Here is a 27,631-nt window from a genome sequence, read left to right as displayed (position 1 = left end):
TTTCAGGAATTTTCAGCCATGGAGATTCTTGAAGAAGAAAGAAGCATGACTCTCGACGAGATTGAAGCATCGAAGGAGCCATAGAAGACTTTGTGTCGCTTTCGGCGCGGCCCAAAGAAGCAAGCGTTGCAGACCTTTATGAAGTTCAAGTACCGCACGACCCACACATCAGAGTGGGCCGGCGAAGAGTCCCTTCTAGGATTCCGGATGCTATTGGCGATCTCCCTCGACGCCATACAGTTCGGTACCAGTACCTCACTTTGAAAAGGAGGGGATGTCACGTGACACATCCAACCCTATGTGTCCGTGGACAAGCTACAGCATGATCAAGGGTCAGTCAGTCCAGTCAAGTCTAGATTAGAAGTGATCTGACACTTTTGTGAGTCTATTCGTAGACCATGCATGCCCAATCACTTAGTGTAGGTGCATATCCTCTAGTTGCACACAGCATGATCATCAATATTCCCTTCAGAATCTATCAAATTCAGTTAGGGGAATTTTCCAGTGCATTTAGCCTATTTTCCCTATTTTTGGTATTTTTCACTTATTATTTTTAAGTGACTTTCCAACAAAAGTAGGTAGGGAAATTTTGCTAAGTTAATATATAAGCAAACCCAAGTTAGCACTTTCTAGCAGAAGAGGCAGCAGGAGCACATGCTCAACAGGTACCTTCTCAGCAGAACCCCAACAGGAACCCCTAGTGTTTTTAGTCCCCATCCTCGCAAGACATCAGCCTCAGCGTTTTCAGCTTGGATCATCGCCAACAGTCACCCAAGCCTGGGGTTTTCAGCCATGATCGCCAGCAACAGATCCTGAACAGCCTAGCGTTTTGCTAGCGACACAAGAACAGCCAGTGTTTTTGGTTTTCAGCCCTTATCACTGCAGAAATTCAGCGTTTTCAGCATTCTACAACAGCAACAGATTCAGCCCTAGTTGGTTGCAAAAGACCCCCATTTTCAGCCCATAAAAACGCAGCCAAAACAGTCATTTTCAGCCACCGAAACAGTCCCGAAATTCAGTAGATAGAAGACCACGGATTTCAGCCCTAAAGTCGTCGTCGTCATCACCGTCGTCATAGTCCCAAGTTGCATCAGTCCATTGCATCCGCATTGTACCACTTTGTGCGATCAATAAGTAGACCACTCTCGCCAACGAGAGAGGGGCCTTCAGAGGAGGGTTTTACAACGTCTCTGGCGTCGTATCTCTCTTCTCTCTCTATCTCTCAGTCTCATTCACTTGCACGCATAGTGTCCATTCACTTTGTTCGTGATCATAGCACTTTCCATTAAAGAACGGAAGGCTCTCCCTTCCATAAGAACTAAAAGGAACCTTGAGCACAGTTCGGAGCACTCATCTTGAGCAAAGCGCAAACAATCATTCCGCTGCACCTAACACCTGTAGTACGAACACAGTCCCAAGAAGCTTCTAACTTCATGGACATTCTTCAAATCGGGCCAATCATGAATAGTCTCTATCTTGGCCGGATCCATTTGCACTCCTGCTGCTGACACAATAGGTCCCAAAAAGTGTATCTCTGGTAGGAAAAAATCACTTTTCTTTGCATTAATCACTAACTTGTGATCTCGTAATGCCTAAAAAACCTGAAGCAGATGATCTCTATGTTCTACCTCATTCTTGAGAAAACAATGATATCATCAAAGAAAGTGCCAACAAATAGCCTTTACTCTCCAAAAATCGTGTCCATCATCCGGTTAAATGTCGCAGGAGCATTGGTTAAGCCAAAAGGCATCACCAAAAACTCAAATAACCCAAAAGTCGTCCGAAAAGCTGTCTTGTAGACGTCTCTCGACGCGATTCTGATCTGATAATATCCACTCTTCAAATCAATCCTACTAAAACACGAGGATCCCTGTAATCTGTCGAGTATATCATCGATCCTAGGAATCGGAAATCTGTTCTTGATGGTGATTTTGTTGAGAGCTCTATAACCGATGCACATTCTCCAAGATCCGTCTTTCTTCAAGGTGGCGTTCTTCCAAGAATCAGATCAATAGTATGATCTTCAGTACGAGCAGGTGGTAACTCGCCTGGCAGGCCCTTTGAGAAGCAATCGGCATGAGAGTGGAGAAAATCTTGGCGTTCTTTATCAAGTTTAGAAATATTTGTCCTATCTTCATCAATCAACTCTTTCATAAAGATCGAGTAAACAAACACGCTGGATTTCATTGATTTTGAAATGGCCGAAGCCGATTTAATAGGGACAGACTCGCCCTTAAGTTTAATATCAAGTATAATTTGTTCTGCCCTTCTCTCTGTAGTCAATGTCGCTTTCCTCGCCCAATAGTCGACCACGGCGTTGTTCTTGTGGTACCAGGGAATTCCCAAGAGAACATCACAACCTTCCAAAGGCATTATGTAAAAGTCCTCGTGCCCCAAATACCCCTGACAATGCAATAGAAGTTTGCCAATGATAGGTGTAATGGCTACGTTCCTTTCGGGTGCTGCTAGAACAACCTCCGCAAGTGGTCCCATCTGATTGGGAGTGATCTCAAGCCGCGCCGCCAATTCCGGTTAAATGAAGTTGGCCTTGGCTCCTCCATCAAAGAAGATCAGGGCTTCTTGGTCTTTCACTTTGCCCCAAGCTCGGCAAAGTTCTGTACTCTCGTCCATCGTGCTGGGATCGGTACCCACGCAATCTGGAACCAGTCCTGTTTTCATCTTGCCTTTTCTTCCACGTTGCTCTTCTCCTCTCGAACTCTCACGCCTTTCGTCGTCCTTGTCATTCTGTTCTTTCTGCGCCTTTTTAGGGCACTTCGCGGAGATATGCCCAGTTTCCCCCCATCCAAAGCACTTCCCCTCCTTGATGAAGCGAGCTCTCTCCTGAGGAGTAAGCTTGGGTCGTGCATCTTTCTTTTCTGAGTTGCTCTTTCTCTTTCTACTTTCATTTGCCGAAGTCTGTTCAGCTCTTTGTTTCATGATCTCATCGGTGGGGTGAGTCAGACTGCCAGAATGGATGGCAAAACCCTGTTTTGCATGACTCATCAACTCCTGAATAGAAGCTGACTTCTGTTCCAAGCAGTGATCTCGGATCTCTGTAGGTAGACCCAAGGTAAACCGCTCAATCTGTTCCTTGAACGAGGTCTTCTTAAATGAAGAGGCGGGTAGAAAAAAGCTCCAGAATCTCTCGCAATAAGCGTCCACTGTATCTTTCTTGGTCATCCGAAGATGGTTCCAAGCAGTTCGAAGATCACGTTCATACTCTCGAGTCAACCAAGAAGAAATAAAAAGCCTCTTGAATTTCAGCCATTTAACTGGTGCAGTCTTGCTTAATAGAAGCATGGACCACCAAGTTCGAGAATTCCCCTTAAAGTAAGAGGCGGCTCTCTGAATCTTTGAGTGCTCTAAGTAGCGTCCTCCCGCAAAAGCAATGTCAAACTGCTGTACAAAAGACAAAGCCTTCGAAGTATCTCTATATCCCGAAAACGTGTCAAATTTAATTGACTGTTCACCTTCCTTAAACTCTCGGACTTTCTTGCTTTTGTCTTCGAGAAAGTCACACTAGTTGGCTTTGTAAAAATTCTTCTTCTTTGCATAAAAGTTGCTCTCATCAGAGTCTGAACTGTCTGTAGACGAGTCCTCTGTAGAACTGTCGAGCTTTAGACTTCTTTGCCTTTTTCTTGCCCTTTCGGAAGCGTTGTTTCTTACTTCGCTTTTTGCCTTTTCGGTCTTCTTTGCTCGAGTCAGATGAGCTAGAAGAACTGTCAGAAGAAGAAGAATAAGAAGAAGAACTGGGTACTTCAAATCGAACACGCTTCTTCTGTTTCTTTACCTTTTCAAAAGTCGTCTGACGACCCAAATAGCCCGGGAAGTCAGTGCCTTTCTTCTGCTTTTTGCCGTGCTTTTTAGCTTTGTTTTGCGCGTCAAAAAGCTGAGCAATCCGTGCATCAACCACCTCTTCTAATTCCTTCTCTGTATATTTCTTGTGAGCAGAAGGTTTCTTGAGAGCGGGTTTTGGGGGTGGTGTTGTGGTTTTCTCCCACTCCGTATGCACCTGCTCCAAAGAGGTCTTGGTCATATATTTTGCCATTTTCAGGTCCTTGGCAAAATTAAGCATCATCTTTGTTGCATCGCCAATCGATTGTCAGCGCTCCATCTCTTGACGCTCCGCTTGAGTAGGCCGAGGCGGGCCATACTCATTGCGTGAATCTTCATCATGATCCCTTCCCACATCGTCGGATGCAGAGGGAGTCGACTAATCCTTTCCTGAAGCCATAGGTACCCCGGAAAAAAGAATTGGGATCAGATTCCATAGAAGAGAAATCGGCCGTGCTTTGATACCACTGTAATAGACTTGGACACTCCAAGTCAAGAATCTACCACGACAGCACCAAATAACCACTTCAAAATAGTTCACAGTTCACAATTTATTCGACACTGGCCCGGCGGAGTTCCGTGCCTAGAGATATTGGCCCCAAAGACTGGCGGCCCTTTCGGTATTTCTTTTTGTATTAATCTGAGTTCAAAGTACAAGAGTGCTAGCAGGCGCTCACACTCAGACTCTACATCCAGATGCTCTGAGTTGTGAGAGGCCTGCTTTTAAAGGTACAAGGGATGCCAAAAGCAGAGCCCCAAAAGCTGGAAACTAAAAGCTTTTTTTGAAAAAAAAATTGAAATCAACTCTCTCTCTTGCTTGTAAATTAAAGCAAGGCCTTCAAAATAAAACGCTCTCTCTCTCTCTCTCTCTCTCTCTCTCTCTCTCTCTCTCTCTCTCTCTATTCAACTTGCGTTGAATAAAGGAAATGCCAAAACTCAACGTAAGCAGCCCTACGTAGAGAAAGCAGCAGGATTTTCCACACGCTGCCTGCCACGTCAACAGCCTGTACGTTCCGCGTTTTCCGCTGCTTTGGATGGGTCTGCCGTACTACAACACCACGTCATTATTTGCCAGGGATTTTTCCCGCCGGGTTGTCCATGCTGAAAGGGTGTGTGTGTGCAGCCACGTCACCAGTTTGTGACAATTTGAATAGCTTGTTGAACCTGCTGGAACTCGTCTGCATCGGCGCGGACTGGTTATGACAAGTTTCACAAGGGTTGGAGAGGGGCGGTGGCAATGGAAAAACCTAGCCTCCAAAGACCGACTTCACTCTTTTTCTCTCTAACCCTGTCCACGATGAGCATTACTGCTACGTGCAGATATTAGAAATCAGCATGGGTCGCGATCTGCTCGCCCTCCCACCGGACATGTTCAGTATGGACCCTCACACCGGCGATGCCTTCATCGACTCTCGTGGCTTCTTCACCCAAAGGCCTCGTCGCCTCATCGATCAGTGAGCTGCCTAGACGAGCATCACACCACGCATCTTGGAATGGAAGAAGGCACAGTTGGAGGCGTTCTTATGTTTGCTATGCGAGACTCGATCGCGAAGCAGAGCTCTGTCATGCTCTTAAGAGAGCTCTCGACCTTGCCAAGTCGGCCCAAGAAGCCATGATCTTTGAGAAATGTTGTCGCACAGTTGGACTCCAAACTGCATTTTGGAGCTTGCAATATAGTAAATTAGGAAGTGAAGTGAGTCCTCAATTGGTTAGACGACCAATGCTCTAGAGCCTCCCGGTCACCTCCACGCATCAATCAACATTCACTGTTGAAGCCACACCATTTTCACTTCATATGTAGGTTTTCTAAGTTCTTAGGAGAGCTTTTTCAAGCACTGGTTCCGGTCCAGCTTCTTCATGATAGCCGTATATTCTGTTCTTTGACTCTGTTACCTATTGAACAGAGGAGTGCAAGAGAATAGTCTTCTTGAGGGAGTTCCATCCATGACTTTCCACTTTGCAGACGATGCCGACCTAGAGATACATCCCCAGAATGTGCAGTTGCGTCTATGAGGTAAAATTGATTTGGCAGACTTGAAACAATTCTCTACCTCTCAGATTGTTGGGGGAAAACCTCAGATTGGTGGTGACAAAGTTGCTGTTTTAAGGCTAGTAAAATGGGCCAAGGGCTATTATTGGCACTTGGGGACACATTTGGTGTTGCTTTGAATCAATTCCCAAGGGGCTACTCACCAATTTGAGCCATTTTAGGGGTTTATCTCCAAAATCTGACTAGACAGGTGATTCCCCACAGGTCTAGACTGACCAGGCAACCTGCCCTTAGGTTCAGGACCAATTTTCCTCTCTAGCTTAGATCTATGAGGACAAAACTAGTTTTTGGCTAAGGAAAGGACACTTGATCACTTTGACAATATTTTTGTTAGGTCAAGGACTTCATTTCTGACATAAATTGATCATAGGGCTCTTTACCGATCTGAGGACCAGAGACTCATCATTGATCTAAGCAGCTATCCACTGATCTAAGTCACAAAAAGGTACTTCTTATTTCTTTTTGTGCATGTAGATTAAAAAAATCTAAAATCAATTAAACCTGAGAAAAAATCCTTAAAAAAGTGTTGCATTCGCCCATAGCAATCCATAAAAGGAGAACCCACATGTTATTAAGGTTTGGAAAAACCCTAGCCTCAGGTTCAGAAGTTCCTTCAAGAGCATCCACATGTAGCAGTAGAGGCATAGCCCAACCCAGGCCGGGTTGAGAACATAGTGCCCTTGAATCTAAAGAAACTTCCACGTGCGACACCTCTTCCATGCCATTTACCACAAGGTTCCATATTGGCAGCGAGGTTTATAAGATACCTAGAGATACTCTATGTTGTTAGGGTCTCAACATGTAAGGAGGTTTGAGATTTTGAAGCCTCCACTGCTTTGTGGTAATTTTAGATGTACGACCTTTTTGTGTTGAGGTGTTGGTCGAATCCAAAATGACATAATTATTTTCTTCAATATACCTTGCACTCGGATCAATTTTTCAAGGGTGTTGCTCATATTTGCTCGAAAGTTAGCTTTACTCGGTCTTCTTTGCTTGTTGATTGGAAAGCCTCAGTGGTGGTAATGGCTGGCGGTGGGAAGTGCTCATGAAAAAAACTCCATGGCTCATGTCTTGACTCAAAAATAGTTGGTACAAGTCCCGTTCTAGCTGAGCAAGGTAAGCCCTCTTCTTCCGTCACACTAAGAGCCAGAAGGTAGTCCATGACTGTCTGTAAGTGGTGACTCCCAAGAGTAACTCCCTCTGAAGTCTCACTCTCGTCTTTTTACACTCCTCATCATACCAACTATCGTGGGACATGCTTCCAGACAGTCGTCTATGCTCTAGCTGGGTGCGGGTATGCCTCTGTTGCTGCATCGTGCAATGTCTTTGTCAGCATCTCGGTGAGCTCCTCTAGTGGCCATCCCGACTCCTCTATGAACAATTGTCTGTAAATCCCATTTGTGTGGACATCATCGGTCTACGGAATGAAGATGTAGCGAGTAGGAGCAGATACTCGTGCCACTAAGCTGTGCTGAACCGAAAGGAGATAGGCATGCTTCCAGACAGTCGTCTATGCTCTAGCTGGGTGCGGGTATGCCTCTGTTGCTGCATCGTGCAATGTCTTTGTCAGCATCTCGGTGAGCTCCTCTAGTGGCCATCCCGACTCCTCTATGAACAATTGTCTGTAAATCCCATTTGTGTGGACATCATCGGTCTACGGAATGAAGATGTAGCGAGTAGGAGCAGATACTCGTGCCACTAAGCTGTGCTGAACTGAAAGGAGATAGGCAACGTGAGGAGTGCATGGTCGACTGCTATATCAATAGGCCTAGAGCCAGCTGTAAAGTCCTCAATAGAAGGTATAAAGCTGGATTGAATCATGACACAGTCAGCTGTGCTGGCCCATGTCTATGCAAAAAACAAGTGAAGCCATCCGCTGTTTGTAGGCCATTCAGTATAGCCAACCCATGTGCAATCCCCATATCTGTCAAGTATCTCACATACTTTGTGTGTTCCTCATCTTGGGAACATCTAGCTAGTCTCATGTCACCGACATCTAGTTCTCTCAACATTTTGTCTACAGAGCCATAGAATGTTGTCTGGGAGTGGCCCATCCTGGCATTAAAGTTCCCTAGAAGGATGATATCTCTCCTGAAGAATTCCCATATGTCATCATCTAAAACTGAGAAAGGGGACTGTCCTCTAGACATCGCATAGAATGAAGTGTTGGGAGAAAAGTAGCATATAGCAATATATAGGTATCTGCCAGTCTCTGCCTGAATCTCACCCACATGTATCTAGCTTGCTCATCTCTGCAAAGCATGCCTGAGAGTGGCTGTAGCTCCTCCCTGAACAAAACTGCCAAACCCCCCCACCCCCCCCCCTCCCCGACTCTCAACCTTTGTGCTGAAATCTAGTTCTTGTTCTATATGCAGTCTACCATTTGTGACCAATCACATGTGGTAGAAGCTGTCCCGGCCCATGATGTGTCTTTGAGTAGAAGACAATGTCTCTCCCAGTAAAGTTGTCCTCAAATGCGCCTACATCAAGGCACAAGTGACCCATTACAATTCTAGGCTACTATTCTTATTGTGGTCCCATAGGGCTCTCACCGTCATGTGCAGCGTCGTTCCGTTATCACCACCCTCCCATCTCTGTAAAAAGCAGTCTTCCCTTTTTCCCTTGCCGCTTTAATCTCTGGCATTACCTCCTCCATATAAGCAATCAGCGAGGTCGTCTCCAAGAAAGATACCCGTCTTCTTAAGGGTGGGTCTTTTCTTCAAAAAGTCCTTCCCTTCCACTCCATGGAAGCGGAGATATAAGCGCTCTTTCCTTTGAAGTTTCCCTCTTGCTTTCACTTTTCTTGTTACCCACTCTCCAAGCCCTTGTTCGATAACCCCCATCATTAACATGAGTTCTTTGACCTCTTCATCAACATTATCTTGGTCAGGCCAGAAATCCTCATATGTAGGCGTACGGAATCTCAGCACAAAGCAAATCCGTAGTATCCCCAGCTTTCCTGTATGTGTGTGATCATCCACCCACGCTATTGTTCCCCCTTGCCACTGCCTCTTGCCATTTCAGATGCCACTGCAAGTACCTGCTGCTCTTGCCTACCCTCCATGTCCCTGCAGTAGCTGAAGAGCCAACATCCCCCCCCCTCAAAACCACCTTCTCAAATCCTTTCCTTCACAAAACCCCCCCACCCATCCTCTCTACGTGTGGTTTTCCATGACCCATGCCAGTGACATTGTCTTCTTGCTGTTTTCCTCTTGTAGTTTCGATGCAAGTAGTAAGTATTATGCTTTGCTACCTTTTTCTTTGATTGCATGTATGCTTGTTTGATTCCTTGCTCCTTTTTTTTTTTGTTTGTGTTGCTTGTTCTTGCATGTTGGTTTTTTTGTGGATGTCATGAACTTACTTCCAGTGCTTTGTTGAGTAGTATCTGTCGCTTGGCTGTTCTTACACCTTCATCAAAAAAGGCTGCTTCTGCATCATACCTGTTTCGTGAAAAGACAAAATAAGGTTAGGCTGCATTTGAGAACACTCTTGAGGGACAATTGGCTTCCCTACAACCACTGATCACATGTAAATGGATCTTGATTGATCAACGCAGCAACCTATGACAAACGAAAGGCCTAATAGATATACAAAGGCATAGGACACAATTCCGTGTTTGAAGGTTTGGTATTCAATTGTAACACTGTTGCACAAAAAAAACTTTTACAGATCATAAGGTGGGAATGGTGAACACAGTTATATAAGCCAGACTTGAGATCTCAGTTGTTGACTACAAATCTATATGGTCATACAGAAAAACATTTTAGCTCAACATCAACGTTACCTGCTAGCAACATTACCCATCTTAATACCCAAATTGATCCAATCCCCAATCCCATACAAAAAAACAGCCACAAAACATGCTTATGCATTCTTGTTTGTTGCAGCATATTGCTTTTCAGACAGCCTTGTAACAACTCTAAGCAGAATGATTGGGTAAACAATATTGGCCAAACAGGAAAGTGCAGAAATCAAACACAAAAGCTTAATTATTAACGATGTCGAAGAGGACCAGGCATTAAACTGTGAGGCCGAATCAAGCTAGAAGTTTGTTTGTTAGGCTCCATTAAACTCTTACCTAGAAAGATTCTGATAGAGTATGTTGTTTAATTTTTTCCCAAATCCAGGAATTATACCAACACTAGCATCTTCTTCCAGAGTACTCCAATCCTTCACAAACGAAACCAATTCAGTAGCTGATGCCCAATTAGCTTCAAGGGCATGCAAGGAAAACGCCACCTAGCATTGCATCTAATTTTGCCACTTATATAAAGCGTGTGAAGAGTTTGCTCATGAGAACAGGTCTTTGAAAAGACTGATACCTTGTTTGCGGCTAGCTCAGACAACTTCTCATTTGCTATCTCTTCACAGCGGACAGTGGCAACCATCACCTTGAGCACACCAAAAGCAAAAAACTTTTAAGAAAGGCAGAAGATTTTTTGAAGGCACCCTCCTTTCTATGCTGAAAATAGCTGGTTTGTAACCAATTGGGACCAAATTGCCATTAAGCTAGAAAGAAAGATCTTTTTACGTCTATTAGAGGCCGAAGTCGGCATATGAGACAAATCAAAAATATATGGCGGTGTATCCTCCATCTATCGAGAAAGGACATACACCCATATATATTTGACTTGAACACGTGCTTCAGAATAAACAGCCGGTCACCTCAACTCCCTTCCCTCTTCCAACATACAATGACGTTGAAAAGAACTAAAACCACCTTATGCGCTGGCAGATCGAGATCTTTATTTTCTTTTATGACCCTCCAAATCTCCAGTGTGCTAAAAGGAAATCCTGAACCCGGCACAACAGCTCTTCTGTCTCCAGCCAGACCCCCTGGAGCGATGGAGTTCATGAAACGTTGACGTAGATTTGAGACCTGCAAAAGAAAGAGAACGATTGGTAAATCATAATAATCCTTTTGTAAACTGTAAGAATGTAGGAGCCTTGCCTGCTCCATGAACTGTTCTTCTTTCTCTTCGTAGCTCGAAAGAGCAGTAACTTCAACCTGATAGAAACGATATTTATTTAGAACAAAAGAAACTTCCACAAACATCAAATAGCCCACTTTAACATGCAAGAGGAGATTTCTAACATTAAAGAACTCGTTTATTGGAGTTGTCTTGTGCTTTGCAGGTTTTGGTACAGAATCCCAGATCTGTAATAGGAGATTGAGGTATTAATGAAAAGTTTAGAAGAACTGGAAAACGCCACCATCAGAACCAGAGTTGATATGCTCACTTTTTGCACATCATCTCGAAGAATGCCGTCCAAAACCTCTAATGGAGTCTGCTCAACAGCAGTAAAGATATTGGTAAATCACCAGTCAGATGAGTTTGCAGATACTCACAATGCTCCATTAGCATGAATGATGGTGTGCAAATGCGTACTTTTGTCTTGTCACGAATGACAAACAATAAAGTTGACTTCCGAGGAGTAAAGAGCCGCATCATAACCTATAAAAAGACATTGAAGAACTCAGAAGCAACAATGTGTGTCAAAACAAACACACCTTCAATACAAGTTGCAACCTAATAAAAGTAAATAGCATTGTACCTGGAACACTGTCTTGAGTAATGGTTTGTTTGCCGCTTGTTCACGCCCAATGTCATGACACCACCTGTCTCATTTCAAAGCCAAAGTAAGGGATTCTTATCTAAGAGAGCAAACCCAAAAACAAATCCAAAAGGACAACCTGATTAACTATTTTACATGTTTATCAAGACAATGTCTGAAACAGCTAGGGCAAAAAGTGCACTCTGCTTCTCGAATGTAGTCTCATCCTGTAGTAAAGTCCAGTCAATCAGAATCACGTGCTTGTAATAAACACCTTCAAAAAACTATAACATCATCACAGGATTGTAAAGCATGTCAAAAGCTTCAAGAAAAGAAGTGACAACCCACAAGCTTGAATGACTTGATTTCATATTTGGAATTTTTGTAATCAAAAGGTTAAATACTTGATAAAATCAAAACATTGCTACACATCTTTGCAAGTGAAAAAATAATACATAGCGCAAGTGCCACTAAAGAGGAAACCAAGCCTCCTACGCGCTTCAGAGAAACACAAGTTGGACCATAGACCTGCAGCCAAGGCTAATCGTGAAGACTCAAAATCTCAACCAAGGTTATTCACGTTCAACGTATGGGACAACTTGTACTTCTATTCTGTACCATGCACTAGTACGTTTTGTTCAGGACTCATTCGACAGTTTTCAGGTCAAGGTATTGACCAGCCAAAATGACCATTTTTTAACATGGCGGGTTGCATTTTTGGACTTTTTAGATGTGTTTGGGATCTACCCTTTTGATCCTTTATCCCAATAAGCTCTTTTCCCTAATATTAAAACTTTAGAGACTAGACTCTAGGCTAAACTAACAACTTTTCTATTTCTATCGTACGTAACATCCACATTACGATATGATTTTTGTAGTACAATTAGTACCGCACGTCTTCGTACGTGTACTGATGTACATGACTATACGTGTCAACCTTGATCTCATCTGTAGACTCTCGAGTGTTCCAATCCAAGAGCACTCTCTTTATGCTTATGCCATCCCTGAAATCTTTGCACCAATCTTGCTAATATGAGAAGTTCCTTTGAGGGAGAGAAAATGTAACAGGCATGGGCACTCCAAGACTTCCGATTTAGACAATCTTGGATCTCTTTTAGCAAACCACAACAAAACCGCTCAATCTGACAATCTGGGTTCTCAAAGTAATCTTCTGAAACGAAGACACTGGCAAATAAGTAATCTTCAGGAGTCTACGGCCCGCCTTGCTGCAGCGAGAGAGGAGCGACATCTCCGATGGGGCATTGCTTCCTTGCAAAGGATGCAAGTGTAGTACCCAGACAGTCCCTGGTTGGAGAAGCAGCTGTAGCAGGCTCGCCAGGAGCTTGCTAGCCAAAAGGAGAGGCGTCATGAGTTTGCTTTCCATCAATAGGCATCTAGTGGACCAAGGTGGGTGACAGAGTCACGGGGGAGTTCTTTGAGACAGTGGGACCCCGGCATGCGCACGGCAGTGTCAGCCAGTTGAGGAGGCCTGACGGGTCAGTTGCCTCAGAGCCAGAGGACGTGTGCAGTTGCTACTGACTTTTACCGTGACTTGTTGTCAACAGAGCCTCAGTTAGAGCATCACGATGCATGCAGAGAGCAGGTTTGGGCACCGATGCCTTGTCTTGTGACCGAGGAGATGTGCCAGAGGCTTGAGTTGCCTCTTCAGCTAGAGAAGCTCCATGCGGCCCTCAAAGCACTTCCCCGTGGTAGCTGTCCCGGCAAGGACGGTTTGACTCCCAGCTTTTTCTTAGAGTACTGGGACTTTCTTGGCTCGGACCTATGCAACGCTTTTCAATACATCTTACACACAAGAGAGATTCCTGACAGCACGAGGGCTTGATCTACCTCATTCCCAAGGAGGGTGGCTCCTTGGATGAGATTCGGCAGTGGCGACCCATCACCATCCTCAACTCAGCCTACAAAATTCTTGCCAAGGCTTCAGCCACTTCTTATACATGGGACCCAAACAGGTCTTGTCAAGGAGCACAGTATCCTTGACAACATCTTTACTTTTTGGGAGGCTTCTGCCCTCGTGTGCTTCCATGGTGAGGATCTGATGATTCTTCTTCTCGATTTTGAGAAGGCCTACGATAGAGTTGACTGGGACTTTTGGAGGGCACTCTACGCAGGATGGGCTTCTCAGATCCTTGGATCAGAGGCGTGTCAGCTCTCTACAGACGTGCACACAGTCAGGTGCTTTTGGCAGGAGGTAGAGGAGACCGTTTCATGCTCACAGGTTCGGTCGGACAGGGCTGCCCTCTTGCCCCTTCCTCTTTTTGTTCTATGCTGAGGTGATGAGCAAATTTTTGGTTTCACAGCAGGTTAATCTACGTGGCTTAGTGCTCCCTATTCGGGGCGATCAGCTACTGGATACTGAGTTTGCGGACGACTCAGCTTTATACTTGGAGGACCTAGATGCCAACCTACACAGGTGTGAGCAGGCTCTTGAGATGTTTTGTTGTGCATCAAACGCACTGATCAACTAGAGAAGACAGTGGCTTTCTCAGTTGCCAGTGCTCTTGCGCCTGATTGCTGTCAGGTGAGGGTTTTAGATAGATCCCCCCAGGGACTGCAATTCGATACTTGGTTGTCAGGTTGGCTTCGACTTGTCTCCTGAGCAACAGATTGCTCCCCTCCTCCTAATTGTTACATTGGGGCTCGGCACGACTTTCTTTGGCAAGCAGAGTTGTAGTGTAAGGTGCAGCGGAAGTGAATGTTGAACTTTGATCAAGATGAGTGCTCCGAACTATGCTCAAGGGTTCCTTTTACTTACGGAAGGGAGAGCCTTCCGTTCCTTTAGTGAGAGAGTGCAATGGACACAAACAAAGTGATTAACACTGTGAATGGGCGCACCCCTTGGCGGCCTTGCGCTCACACCAAGGTTGCTTTTTCCCACCTCACGTCGATTGGCCGGCCGCTAAGTGCACAGTCCGCTCTCAATGAGTGAAAAGAGGCACAAGGGGAGGCTAGACAAGCCCTTCTTTCCTGGGATTCCTGTCACTCTTCGAAAACACGAATAGGAATCGACAAGCCCAAGCGAACTTGGGTTCGTGCGACTGTAACAAGCAAAAAAAATTATGTGGTTCTTGTGGTTCTTTCCTTGAGTGATACAGAACACTGCCAAAGCTCTAATACCAATGTAAGGTGCAACGGAATGAATGTTTGAACTTTGCTCAAGATGAGTGCTTCGATCTGTGCTCAAGGTTCCTTTTATACTTATGGAAGGGAGAGCCTTCCGTTCTTAATGAGAGTGAATGGACATTGTGCGTGAAAGTGTATGAGACTGAGAGATAGAGAGAAAAGAGAATACGACACCAGAGACATTGTAAAACCCTCCTCCGAAGGCCCCACTCTCGTTGGCAAGAGTGGTCTACTATTGATTGCACAAACTGGTACAAGGTGGATGAACGAGAACTGATGCAAGTCTAGGCTATGTCGATGTCGACGACGGGGATGACGAGACCGACTGTATGGCTGAAAACTGATGCACTTTCTCTGCTGTCCAACAAACGCCAATGGGCTGAAATCTGCTACTGCAAAACGCCGGTTTAGGCTGTCCCGAAAACGCTGATTTAGGCTGAGATATGCTGGCTGAAAACGCTGTTTTAGGCTGACATCTGCTGGCTGAAAACACTGTTTTAGCTTGTCAAAAACATTGGTCCATGTTGTGGGTGTGGCGATGCTACTGTGTGCTGAAAACGCCAGGGTACTGGATCTGTGGCTGATGCTGAAAACGCTAGGGGTGCTGGATCTGTGGCAATGAAGCTCTGCTAAAAACGCTAGGGAGATGGGGATCTTGCTTGGAGGAAAAACGCCACCAAAGGGGGAAGTCTTGCTGAGAGAGAGAGGGGGGCACCTGCTGCCTGTGGCCTGTATTCTCCTTGCTCTTCTGCCAAATAGTGCTAGCCTAGGTTTGCTTTTATATTATCTTACCCAATTTGCCCTACTCAGTTCCCAACAAAAGTCACTTAAAATAATAAGTGAAAAATGTCAAAAATAGTGAAAATAGGTTAAATGCACTAGAAAATTCCCCTGAAGGATTCTGATGGATTCTGATGGGAATGCTTATGATCATGTTGTGTGCAACCAGAGGATATGCATCTACACTAAGTGCCTGAGCATGCATGGTCTGCGAACAGACTCACAAAAGTGCCAGAACACTCCTAAATCTGGACTGACTGAACCCTTGTCGTGCTATAGCTTGTCCACGGACACATTGGGTTGGATGTGTCACGTGACAATAAAAGCAAAAGCTTTTTAAACAAAAGCGCTCTCTCTCTCTCTCTCTCTCTCTCTCTCTCTCTCTCTCTCTCTCTCTCTCTCTCTCTCTCTCTCTCTCTCAATTTGCGTAGCAAAAAGCACTGTCCAAAAGCTGGCGCAGGCTACCGCAAATAGCGCCACAATTTGCGGGCATCCGTACGACTGCCTCGTGTCAGTCCTGCCAACGTGGAATCCGGAAATCCGCAGCCACAGCCACGTCAGCATTTCACCAGGGTGTGTGTGAATGTGTCCTCTGCTGCCCAACAATGTCCAAGCATGACACGTCACCAATTTGTGACAGAGCTCATTTAAGTAGATAGAGTAAACAAAGAGACTAGATTTCATTAATTTTGAAACGACCGAAGCCTGTACAAGTGGGACAGACTCGCTCTTAGAGTAATTTCTTGCCTCTCATTCTTTAAAGTGAATTTTCTTGCCCAATAATCAACCAATGCGCCGTTCTTGTGGTACTAAGGGATCCCCAAAAGGTTGTCACACCGTCCAGAAGTCAGGTGCAAGGGAAGTGTTTTAAGGATTTTTCTCGGATTTAGTACTCCGGACAAACACAACAGACACTTTACTTCACTTGAAAGAACTGAACTAAACTAAATGAAAGAGAGAAAGCCACAAGAGAAATGAAATGAAATGTTATATTAACGTCTTCAAAAAGGCCATAATGACCTATGAGACCAAACTGATACAAAAGTGGTGAATCTGTTACAAAGTCGGGTACCTTAGTACTAAAGTACTAAATGTGAAAAGTGTGAAAATAAATGTGAAAAAATAAATACAAGTATTAAATAAACTTCTTAGGAGCATTCTGGGTGTCTGGCTAGAATGCTTCTAATTCTTTGTTGTAGTCTCCTCCGGTGAAGTGTGCTTCTGCATCTCGATCGTGGTCGTCTCGATTTCCTAAGCTCAGTCGCCCTGTCAATGAGGGTGCCTTTGGTATGGATGTGGGTACTCTGTGCTGGCTGCTGGTCTCTTGCTTCTCCTTCCACTCCTGCTTCTTTCGATCCGAAGAAATCTGTGATCTGCCTCTGAGGCTGTAGTGCTCTTTGTATTCTCATTAGATTATCCCTGTGCCGATGTATTTCCAGTAGGTACAAGCCTAAGCATCTTTGATCTTGGTATTGCATGACTCTATCTAGAGGTCCAAAGCCTTCTTTAAATAGGCAATGGAAACGCCCACGTATCTCATAGTATACGGTGCAATGGCATATGTAGTGTAATTCTGTCTCCGGCTCCATTCCGCATAACTTGCAAATTCTGCTCTCAGGTGGGATTCCCCTAAATCTGCCAAATTCAATTTCCAGCTAGTGTGAGGATGTACGAATCTGACCAATAGCACATCTCAAACCATGAGACAGGTGGGTATCCATGTAGCTCGGGCGAATCACAAATCCATCTTCAGATAGCTGTAGGAAGTTTTCTTTGTAGTCGGCCATCTTCGTGCCCAATTCTTGTGTAGGGTCTACCCATGTCCTCTTAGTATCCAACTGTATAAGATCTTGACGGATGATTTTATTAATCTCCGTTCGTGTAATTGCCAGTGATGGAGCCTCAAGAGAGTATTGGTAGGGGGTAATCTTTCCATATTGAACCCGTGTCTCTGAAACCACGAAGACAGTTGCGCAATACCAGCATGATGTATCCCCTTTCATTGCTAACTGTCGAGAGGATTCGAGGGCCAATCTAGTATATCGGCAATTACTTGTATCCCACAAACCATGTATAAAGGACACTGATCTGGTAAGAGCTTCAATTTCTATCGGAGGGGCAGCTAGTTCCGCTCGGATAATCGCGTGTGGTACGGAGGCCTTGGCTCTAATCATTCGGGAAATCATAGATACCAAAGGTCTCTCCATTGGCTTCCAATTATCCTGATCCATAGATGGTCCCCAAATCTGGACCCCATAAAGCATAGCCGAAGCCACCACAGTATCAAAGAGCCAAAGTTTTGTTCGTGGTTCCTGAAATTGCACTTGTGAACACATCCTCTCCAACCCTCCCAAGGCCGCAAAGGCTCTAGACAATCTAGCCTCCGCTGCTTTCTTAAGAGTAAACTTCGGTCCTGCAAATACCACACCAAGGTATGTGTATGCATCTGTGTACTCTACTGTATCCTGGCCATATGCAAATGTAGGTGCCGATCTCCTAACCCACTACGGTGTGGTGTTAAACACCATAACTTTGGTTTTACCCAAATTCACCGACAGTCCGCTGTCCTCTGCGAATTTATGTAATGCATCTAACTGCCTCTGCATTCCATCTGGTGATTCTGCTATCAATACAATATCATCTGCATACAACAACAAAGGGATCCATGACCCTGCAAGTTGAGCACCTCTGTCACCCTCTCTATCAATGTAATCTGATACCTCATCTATATACATACCAAATAAAGTACGGGATAGTGGGCATCCCTGCTTTACTCCAACGGTGGAATGAACAATGTCGGAATCCCCTTTTGGAGTACGTACATAACCAGTTACTGACCCATATAAGGCCATGATCCCCCAGATAATCTCTTTGGGGACCCCTAACTCTTGCATTCTGCGCATCAATCTGGCCCTTGGTACTGTATCAAAAGCTTTCCGAAAATCCACAAAGCAACAATACATCCTTCTCCCACTTGCTCTTCCTTCCTCAATAATGGCTCTGAGCGTAAGAATATGATCTAGAGTGGAGAGAGAGAAGAGACGACATTGAATATCAGGTCCCAAACCCTCAAGGGCCCCTTGCTCTGTTGCCAGAGTAAGTACTTTCTTTATTTCTTGCACAAATGTTGATACAATGACTAAATGTTGAGATGCTAATGGGTTCTTGATGCTACTGATATTGAGGGATATTACAGGTACTTGGGTACTGCGGGTATCGAAGGTAATGGGGTACTGTGGGTAATGATGGGTATTGAGGGGTACTGCAGGTACTAAGGTCCCTATGTTGACCTAGGCAGGAGCCAAGCCAGAACACAAGGGGTGCTAGATGCTGAGGTATTGTGTCAACGACGATGATGATGATAGGGGGTACTTGTACTGCAGTGCTGCTGAGGTACTAATGGGTACTGCTAGGGATGCTTGGTACTATGACGAGGATGACGAGGCTGTGGGCTGATCAGCTATCGCCGGGGACGGCGATGGGCTGAAAACTGAAATCGTTGAAAAGGCTATGGGCTGAAAACTGAAAACGTTGAGGTGGATGATGGTTGAAATTTAAAAAAACACTACTGATGCTGAATTCTGAAAACACTACTGGTGCTGGAAGTGAAAACGCTACTGATGCTGAATTCTGACAACGCTACTGGTGTTGGGAAATGAAACCGCTATTGGTGCTGGAACTAAAAATGCTATTTGGTGATGGAATCTGATGGCGATCATAGGGCTGAAAACGCTGACGCTGCTAGGAAAAACGCTGGCTTTTGCTGGGTAAAAACATTGATCTTGTTGGTGCTTCTTGAGAGGCTCTCTACTGCTCCTCTTACCTTCTACTCGTGCCCAAAGGGCTTCTTTTATAGGTCCTTTAGCCATTTGCCCTACCTACTTTTAATAAATGTCATGTCAAAGTCACTTATTAATAAATGACTTAAGTGACTGTTCATATGCCTATATGCGCTTAAGTGACTTGGCTGTGCAAGTGAGGGTATGCAACTATGACCTGCCTGATCATACACGTCCTTCTAGAGGCTCCTAAAATGCCGGCGGGCTGCATCCTAAGCTGACTAAGATTGACACTAGACTGCAACAGTAGCTTGTCCATGTGGCGCAATTGCAGTGCGCACGTGACACCAGAGGCATGATGTAAAAGTTCTCATGCTCTAGATAACCCCAGCAATGCAACCAAAGTTTTCCTACGACAAGTATAATGGCAACATCTCGCTCTAGTGCCGCTAGAACTGCCTAGGACACTTGTTGAACAGTGAACAAAACATCAAGGCACTCTTGCGTGATGAGAGAGTCTATACCGGGAGAGAAGCCAGACACCTCGAAAGGAGATGTGTTGCGAACCTCCAAGCGGGCTCTTTTGGCAAGAGAGTCACTAATCAAATCATGCATACTGCCTGGGTCAAACAATATGACAAAACGCTGACCATTCACATGACCATAACACTTAATGAGAGACTCATCAACGGGAGGATCATGAGAGACTTGGGTCACACTTGTGTTCTCATTTATTGCATTGACAGAGGAAGTGGGTTCTTTAAATTCATTCGATTCAAGCTTAGGACATGTTCTTTTTATGTGACCCTTGATGTGACAATGAAAACAACGACCTTCCTTAGAATAAGTGCTTTGCTCTTCCGATGTGATGTATCCTCCTAAATTTCCATGTTCTACGTTTTCATATGGAAATTTAGGAGGATACATCACATGACCATAACACTTAATGAGAGACTCATCAACGGGAGGATCATGAGAGACTTGGGTCACACTTGTGTTCTCATTTATTGCATTGACAGAGGAAGTGGGTTCTTTAAATTCATTCGATTCAAGCTTAGGACATGTTCTTTTTATGTGACCCTTGATGTGACAATGAAAACAACGACCTTCCTTAGAATAAGTGCTTTGCTCTTCCGATGTGATGTATCCTCCTAAATTTCCATGTTCTACGTTTTCATATGGAGTGAGCTTAGGTTTAGCAATTGGGTTAGCTTTACCCTTAGGTTCACTTGGAGAGTTCTTTTCTGAGAGACTATTGGAAGATTGGTTAGAAGAGTTATCGTTCTTACCAGTCTTATCGTTCTGAGGGTTCTGAGAGGTCGAGAGATACTTGTGGAAGTCTTGTTTTCCTTGGGCTTTCCCTTGTTGTGCTTCATCTCCTGTACGAAAGCAATCACTACCGCCTTGTTGAGATCGATTGGATCGAGGACTTCGACATCAAACCTGATAGAGTCGTCCAACCCGAAAATGAAAGCCTCCTTGCGCTCATCATCCATTTGCTTGATTGGGTTCCGAGCTGCAAAACACGATTAGAGAAAAACATAACTGGCATACCATTTTGCTTGAGACTGCACCAATCGTCTTTCAACCGTGCGAGGTACTGTGGGGGCATAAACCGCGCCTTGAGCTTGTCTTGGAAGTCGGCCCAATTGAAGGAAAGGGGCACGCCATCCTCAGCTTCCTCTAGGTGCGCGGCCAATTGTGCGTCTTGCCATGCGTGGTACCAATTAATGGCATCACCGGCAAGGTACATAGCTGCCGTCAAAACCTTGCCATTGCCTGTCTTCTTAGTTGTCACAAAATAAACATTAAATTGATGCAACCAAGAATGAATAACTGTAGCATCCATCTTACCATCATACTTACTGAACTGGATCTTCTCTATGACGGGGTTGTTGAAGTCCGAATCTCGGCTTGCGCCACTTGATGAACTACCAAAATCTTTGGCCGGCTTGGATTTTGAGGTGAGAGCCTGTCAGACCAACTCTTGCATGCGTAGGTCTCTCTGCACCTCGCGTCTGTCTTCGGCTTTCAAGCGCACTTGTTCAATAACCGTCTTTCTTTTTGCTTTTCTTTCTTTTCGTTCATCGCACTCGCGTTCCAAGGCAACGCGAGTCACTTCTTGTCGTGCCATCATGTCCATCATTGATTTGACCAAAGCCTCCATACGATTTGGTGCAAACCGTGGCGGAGATGGGGAAGGAGGAGGGTCCGAAAAACCTCCTTGGTGGTGAGATTCTTCTTCGCTACTGTCATGCCCATCACCACCATGCGAAGTATCCATTCCGCTTCGGGTGATGACCATACACTGAGATCTTTGATTCTTAAGTTCACGAGGAACTTGGGTTCTTGTAGGTTCTTGAGGGTCTTGAGGTTCTTGTGGTTCTTCTTTAGCTTGCAATAATCTGTGTTAGAGAAGGATCTTCTCTTCACCCAAGTTCTGCTCTTTTCCGCGAGCGCACCCCTTGGCGGCCTTGCACTCACACCAAGGTTGTTATTTCCCTCCTCACGTCGATTGGCCGGCCGCTAAGTGCACGGTCCACTCTCAATGAGTGAAAAGAGGCACAAGGGGAGGCTGGACAAGCCCTTCTTTCTTGAGATTCCTGTCACTCTTCAAAAATCGACACGCCCAAGAGGACTTGGGTTACGTGCGACCGCAAGAAGAAAAAAAAAATTTGTGGTTCTTGTGGTTTTCTCCTTGAGTGATACACAATACTACCAAAGCTCTGATATGAATGTAAGGTGCAGCGGAAGTGAATGTTGAACTTTGCTCAAGATGAGTGCTCCGAACTGTGCTGAAGGTTCCTTTTACTTACGTAAGGGAGAGCCTTTCATTCCTTTAGTGAGAGAGTGCAAATGATCACAAAAAAAGTGGATAGACTGTGTGCATGAAGGTGCTAAGACTGAGAGATGGAGAGAGAAGAATACGACACCAGAATGTTGTCAAACCCTCCGAAGGCCCCACTCTCTATGGCGAGAGCGGTCTAGTATTGATTGCACAAATCTCTACAATGCTTGGAATTGCCGAAGATGTCAACGACGATGAGGACGACGATGAGGACGACGACGAGACGGCTGAAAATACTATCTTCGGGACTGTTCTTCTTCTGCTGAATTCTGCTGTGCAAAATGCTGAATGTGCTGAGTCTACACGCTGAATTGACTGCTGCAAAGACGATGTCTCTACTGCATCTAAAAACGCTGGTATGCTGGCTATGAAACATCTCACATGCTGGCTATGAAAACGCTGATATCCTAGCTGAAAAACGCTGAGTTTCCAATGCTTCAAACGCTGATCTGCTGGGTATAAAGCGCTGGTTCTGCTGCCTCTAAAAACTCTGAAGTTCTATGCTGAAAAACACCAGGTTCTACCACTTAGGACACGCTGAATTGGGTGCTTGAAAATGCTGCAGAAGATGGCTGAAATCGTTGATCTATGGGGCTGAAAACGCTGATGGTTTTAGGCTGGTTCTTGCTTGAGAAGGTGCTCCAGAGGGCCTGCTGCACTAGGTGCCTGTTGCTCTTCTTCCTCCTCCTGCCAAAAATGCTAGTGCTAGGGTTTCCTTATATAGAACTTAGTCATTTTTCCCTACCCAGTTCCCAACAAAAGTCACTTAAAAACACTAAGTGAAAAATGTCAAAAATAGGAAAAAGAGGTTTAATGCATTGGAAAATGATCCTGATGGAATCTGATGGATTCTGATGGTAATGTTGGTGATCCTGCTGTGTGCAACCAGAGGATATGCATCTACTCTAAGTGTTTGGACATGCACGGTCTGCGAACACACTCACAAAAGTGCCAGATCACTGACTGACTTGACTGAACTAAACCCTGGTCATGCTGTAGCTTGTCCACGGACACACAGGGTTGGATGTGTCACGTGACACTTTCCCTCTTTGTAGTACTCAACACGCTTCTCTACGGACACTTTTGGGCCAATTGATTTCTTCTTCTTGTTACCATTGAACAAATCTTGCCCCACTTCAGTGGACACTGACTCGGCAATAATTAAAGCAATTGACCATGAGCTTTAGGACTCGCCATATTTTAGCATATGTGGCTTTTGGGTGCTTCAGTTATGTTCGTGTGTCTACTGGTTATGTTCGTGTGTTCAATGTGAATTTACGGCCTAGCCAATGGCTTGCCAGTTAGAGGATGTCCTTGCCTTATCTATTTATGTTCTATGCTGAGGCTAAGTCACTTTTCTTGCGCGATAGTTGCGCAGTCTTGCTGTGCCTTTGGACGGCTCTCCATATTAGTTGGACGGACTTGGACCAAGAGTAGCACGACACTTTGTTATTCGCTCAGTATGATACACATATGTAAACAATTTACACGCAGCTCTTACTAGCTTCTGCTTGGCCAGTGGTGCTCTTATCAACTGGTACAAATCTTTTGGTTTTTTTGTAAGAGTTGAGGCGGAGTGACAATGGGGTGCTCACGATCATTTCACTTCACTGCTGAGAGGGCAGACTTGCAGATATTTGGGCTTTCATGCTGGCACTGATGTGTCATACGAATAATAGTTTGAGTCCGTCCTACGGTCTATCATAAGGAAGCTTTGCCATTGGTCTCCCTTGCATTTAGGCACTGATGTGTTACACAAATAACAGTCTGAGCCAGTCCTACAGTCTATCACGAGGAAGCTTTGCCATTGGTCTCCCTTGCATTTAGCCTTGGTTGGCAAAGCTCTCATTGTAAATCAGGTTCTCCTCGTGACAGCCTGGTTTACCACCTCTTGCATGACTTCACACCCTAGAGTGATGTCATGGTTGCAGCGCCTAGTGCGCACTTTCTGTGGGGTGCTGGGGTGGATCTGATGGATCCGAGGCACACGACCTTGAGTTCATTGACGGTACTACTATCATATCTTGAGAGGAGGGCATTATTAATCTGAAGATGCAGGGTAGTGCATTGCTTGCCAAACTCATAGTCCGTGGTTTGTTTCCTGGGGCTGAGCCTTGGAAGAAATTTTTATAGCATGCTTTGTCGTGTGTTGTTCCTCATTTTGGGTCTATCGACAAAAATCACTCTTGGGGCTTGACGATCCACTTCATTTTTACGAATGCACCCTTGGATATGCCTCATATTTCCCCTTTCATGCTCCTCTTGTTGAGAATTTGGATGACTTTACGGCATTCTTTGATTTCACAGCTACTGTTTAGAGGAGCTTGAGAGGCAGCCTTTGATTTGAAAGGTTATGTGATGGACCGGGAGGGTCGTTAGCTTGGTGAGAGGACTCATTGATTCAGCCGCATGGCAGAGTGGTCCAGCAGCATTTCTACATACATGGTCTGATGCCTCCTTGTTTTGGGCAGATCTCATTGGTAGTACATATGGGATCGCTGAGCAGTCGCTACACGTATGAAGAGAGATTGATACTGCTATTCCTGCAGACTGGCATTTTGGAACAGCAAATTAGCCCACTTCAATGCCTTGATCACAATCACTAGGCCGCAACTCTCAGACCTTCAGAACCTCCTGCTATAGCCACCAAGCAGTTAGTGCATCACAGTGGCTACATCAGCCCCTAAGAGTGTCATTGAATAGCCACTAGGCCTGAGATGTTGGGCTATCTGAAACTCCCCTGGCCATGTGTGTTTTGGACAGCAATTAAAATCCAAATTCGTTGTACCAGCCCTTAAAAAGCGCTGCTGTTTAGAAGCGACTTTTAACGGCAGGCTTTTCTGCATTGTAATGTTTCACATTGAAAAATTAATGTCGAAGAAGATAGTTTTAATGCTTTCACTTGGGTACATTTCCTTGTCCACTTATAGTGGTAACTTCCCTCTGGATTGAAGAGGACCCAAATGCCACGAGAAAACTTCTTAGAAAGCTCTATAGCAGCGCTTTTAACAGTCTATTTTCTACCACTTGGAGCTTCTAGGCTTTAAACACAATTCAAAAATTGAGTCACCTCTCCTCTCTCTCGCCCGTCTGTGCCTTCAAGATCCATGATAATTGTCTGTGGCTGAATGTCATTAGCTGTAGCAAGCCAGATTCCCTGTGTTGTTTGACTCCTGTTAACAACACATAGAAAGTGTAATCACACATTCAATCTATACTTCAAACACATTATCAGAAAGAAAAGAAAGAAACCTTCCGCTGAGAGCATCCATTTCTCTAAAAGTTGTGCCAAACAAATGATTTAACAAAGTGCTCTTACCTGAAAGACAGTTTAGAAAACAAATGAAAAGTTATGCAACACTATATGCAAATACAGGAAACACAAGACAATCTATCACTGCAACTCACTCACCATACATACAAGAAGTGTCAGATTGTCTAAGTACTAACATAACACTACTCGCAGGCCCCATTATAGATAGAGCAGCATAAGAAAATTGCACTCTTAATTTCGCAGCTTTTGAATTAAATCAAAAGCTGTGAAACCAAAAGATCCAGCCAAGCTTCGATAGAGAGTACCATAAAAACATAGTGCTTCAAACTACATGCACATATGAGTACTATCCATCATAGGCATGCACACCCTGCAATTCACTCACTTTACATGCAAGACTTTAGGAGAAGTGTCATGTAGTCTCCATACTAACATACCGCTACTCTGAGGACCCATGATGGACACAACCGCATAAGAAAGTCCACACTCTCTTAGTTTGACAGTTTTTACAAAAGTATCAAGACCAGCCTCGTTGAAAGCGCCTTGTTCATCTACCAACTGAACTGTAGGTGGTGCTTCCCTATTCATGGCTGCAAAATATTGTCAAAATTCGCTTCTACAGTTAAACCTTGCAACAATGCAGCAAACTGCAATACATTACTTAAGTATACTCAAAGATAGAAACCTTCAAGAACCAAGGACGGAAAATGAACTGCCTATTGCTGTAATGACAACGGCAACAGGAGATTCCTTTGATAGAAAAAAACTATCAACCTTCAGCTCCAATCTGTTTCGAAAGTCTTTAGTATTCCTAGCACAAATAGGAAAGCACAACCTTGAAGCTTTCATTCATTTCGGTACAGCTTTGAAAAATGTAAGAAGGTTTATCTATCATACAGGGCCATCAGATATGCACATGATAAATCTTAACGCAGATGGATAATAAATATGGAAAAATTTCAAAGATTTATTCCAGCTGGTAATAGGAACCTTCAAGAACCAAGGATGGAAAATCAGCTGCAAAAGTCTTTTAAGTATTCCTAGCACCAGCAGGAAAACACAACCTTGAAGCTCTCATTCATTTCAGTCCAGCTTTGAGATATGTAAGATCAAGGTTTATCTATCATACATGGCCATCAGATATGCACATGATAAATCTTAACGCAGAAGGATAATAAAGATGGAAAAATCTCAAAGATTTATTCCAGTAATTTGAAGGAGAAACTGCTTGCTTGCAATCAAAAAGAAGGAAAGAGAAGAAAAATATCTGCCGTGCGGCTTGCAGGAATGAACATCCTTTCGCAACGCACAGAGATAGCACCTATAAACAAGTGTAATGCAATGAACTGACACTGCAAAATTGCACTTTATCTTTGGAATCCAAAATGTGAACCAGCAAGTAGCAAGGTAAACACCCACAAACGGTAATTTGTGCAGACCTACTTCTGCTGTTTATAATGATGTGTGTGTGAATAGGCACCTATGGCTTACGCGTACTGCTATGTGCGTCAGTTGCTTTTATTTTTTGAGAGGGAAAATAATGGGGACTTATGGACCAGGGATGGTGCATTTGTAAAATTATCACACAAGCTGTTTTAATAAGAGCAAACTGACGTAGGAGGAAGACTTGTAGCCAAGACACGAAACTTCACAACATCAGCCATGCAAGAAACTCCACCGAGAAACCCTTACTTCATTTAAACCACACTTTTAGATGTTTTCAAGGCACAGGGAGCAAATAGGCGATCCCTCGTAAAGAGCAAGTGATTGATCAGCTAAGTTTTCAACCAGCGATCGCCCACAAACGGATTAAACACAGTGATTGCAGGAAAGAAATACCTGTAAAATGAGGGAATTCTCTTGCGCAACCGGTTTCTGTTGAATTGTACAATAGACTCGCAGAGGGGACGAGGAGAATTGAATCTTTGAAAGGCGCCTGTGTATAAATTTTTCCGAAGGAGGGACGTGTTAATCAAATCGCCATTTAAGCGCACTTATGTGGCGCCATCTGCTTTCGGGTGACGGGGTCCCCGCTTGAAAAAATGGAAAATTTTACAAGTAAATTGAGGCTGAATACACACGGGGCCCTTCTGGGTGGGCGGGCAACCCCTTAGAGCTGCTGTGCAAGTGGGGGTAGTGGGAAGAGGGTGAATACCAGAATAGTGAACTCGAAAATTTCTCCTAAATTGTAGAACCCCTAGTGTAATTCTGTTAATACCTCAAAAAACCAAGATATTACGCTAATCTTTTGTAGAAGGACGTTTTGTTTGGTTTTTTGTAGTTGCTTTCCTAATCAAAAAGTCTACATCTAGAGAAATTCACTCCCTCGTTTCTTCTTCTCCCTTAACTCCCTCTAGGTGCGACCT

The 27,631-nt window shown here is 44.5% G+C and overlaps 1 protein-coding gene across 3 annotated transcripts in view; it reads right to left on the bottom strand.

Moving 5' to 3' along the window:
* The window catches only part of LOC147457305 (protein ROOT HAIR DEFECTIVE 3-like), a 41,620-nt gene extending 14,319 nt beyond the window's left edge, over positions 1–27,301 (bottom strand). Inside the window, exons 1-15 of one of the 3 annotated variants that reach the window (XM_086512226.1) lie at positions 27,105–27,301; positions 25,951–26,065; positions 25,703–25,855; positions 25,244–25,310; positions 25,062–25,164; positions 11,597–11,667; positions 11,441–11,504; positions 11,275–11,340; positions 11,126–11,173; positions 10,980–11,042; positions 10,836–10,892; positions 10,605–10,763; positions 10,207–10,275; positions 9,963–10,054; positions 9,246–9,324 (exon numbers count right to left, since the gene is read on the bottom strand). In XM_086512226.1, the coding sequence (XP_086368352.1) occupies positions 9,246–9,324; positions 9,963–10,054; positions 10,207–10,275; positions 10,605–10,763; positions 10,836–10,892; positions 10,980–11,042; positions 11,126–11,173; positions 11,275–11,340; positions 11,441–11,504; positions 11,597–11,667; positions 25,062–25,164; positions 25,244–25,310; positions 25,703–25,853 (1,089 nt within the window). In that variant the 5' untranslated portion in view covers positions 25,854–25,855; positions 25,951–26,065; positions 27,105–27,301. Of the gene's footprint in view, positions 1–9,245; positions 9,325–9,962; positions 10,055–10,206; positions 10,276–10,604; positions 10,764–10,835; positions 10,893–10,979; positions 11,043–11,125; positions 11,174–11,274; positions 11,341–11,440; positions 11,505–11,579; positions 11,668–25,061; positions 25,165–25,243; positions 25,311–25,702; positions 25,856–25,950; positions 26,079–27,104 lie in introns of those variants that run through there. The other 2 variants (XM_086512225.1, XM_086512227.1) reach the window with 2 other exon arrangements.
* Positions 27,302–27,631: the final 330 nt, after the last annotated feature.

This window comes from Adiantum capillus-veneris, chromosome 5 (assembly GCF_014529385.1).
Source record: "Adiantum capillus-veneris isolate H3 chromosome 5, ASM1452938v2, whole genome shotgun sequence".
Lineage (NCBI taxonomy): Eukaryota > Viridiplantae > Streptophyta > Polypodiopsida > Polypodiales > Pteridaceae > Adiantum > Adiantum capillus-veneris.
This window is presented reverse-complemented; position numbering and strand designations above follow the sequence as displayed.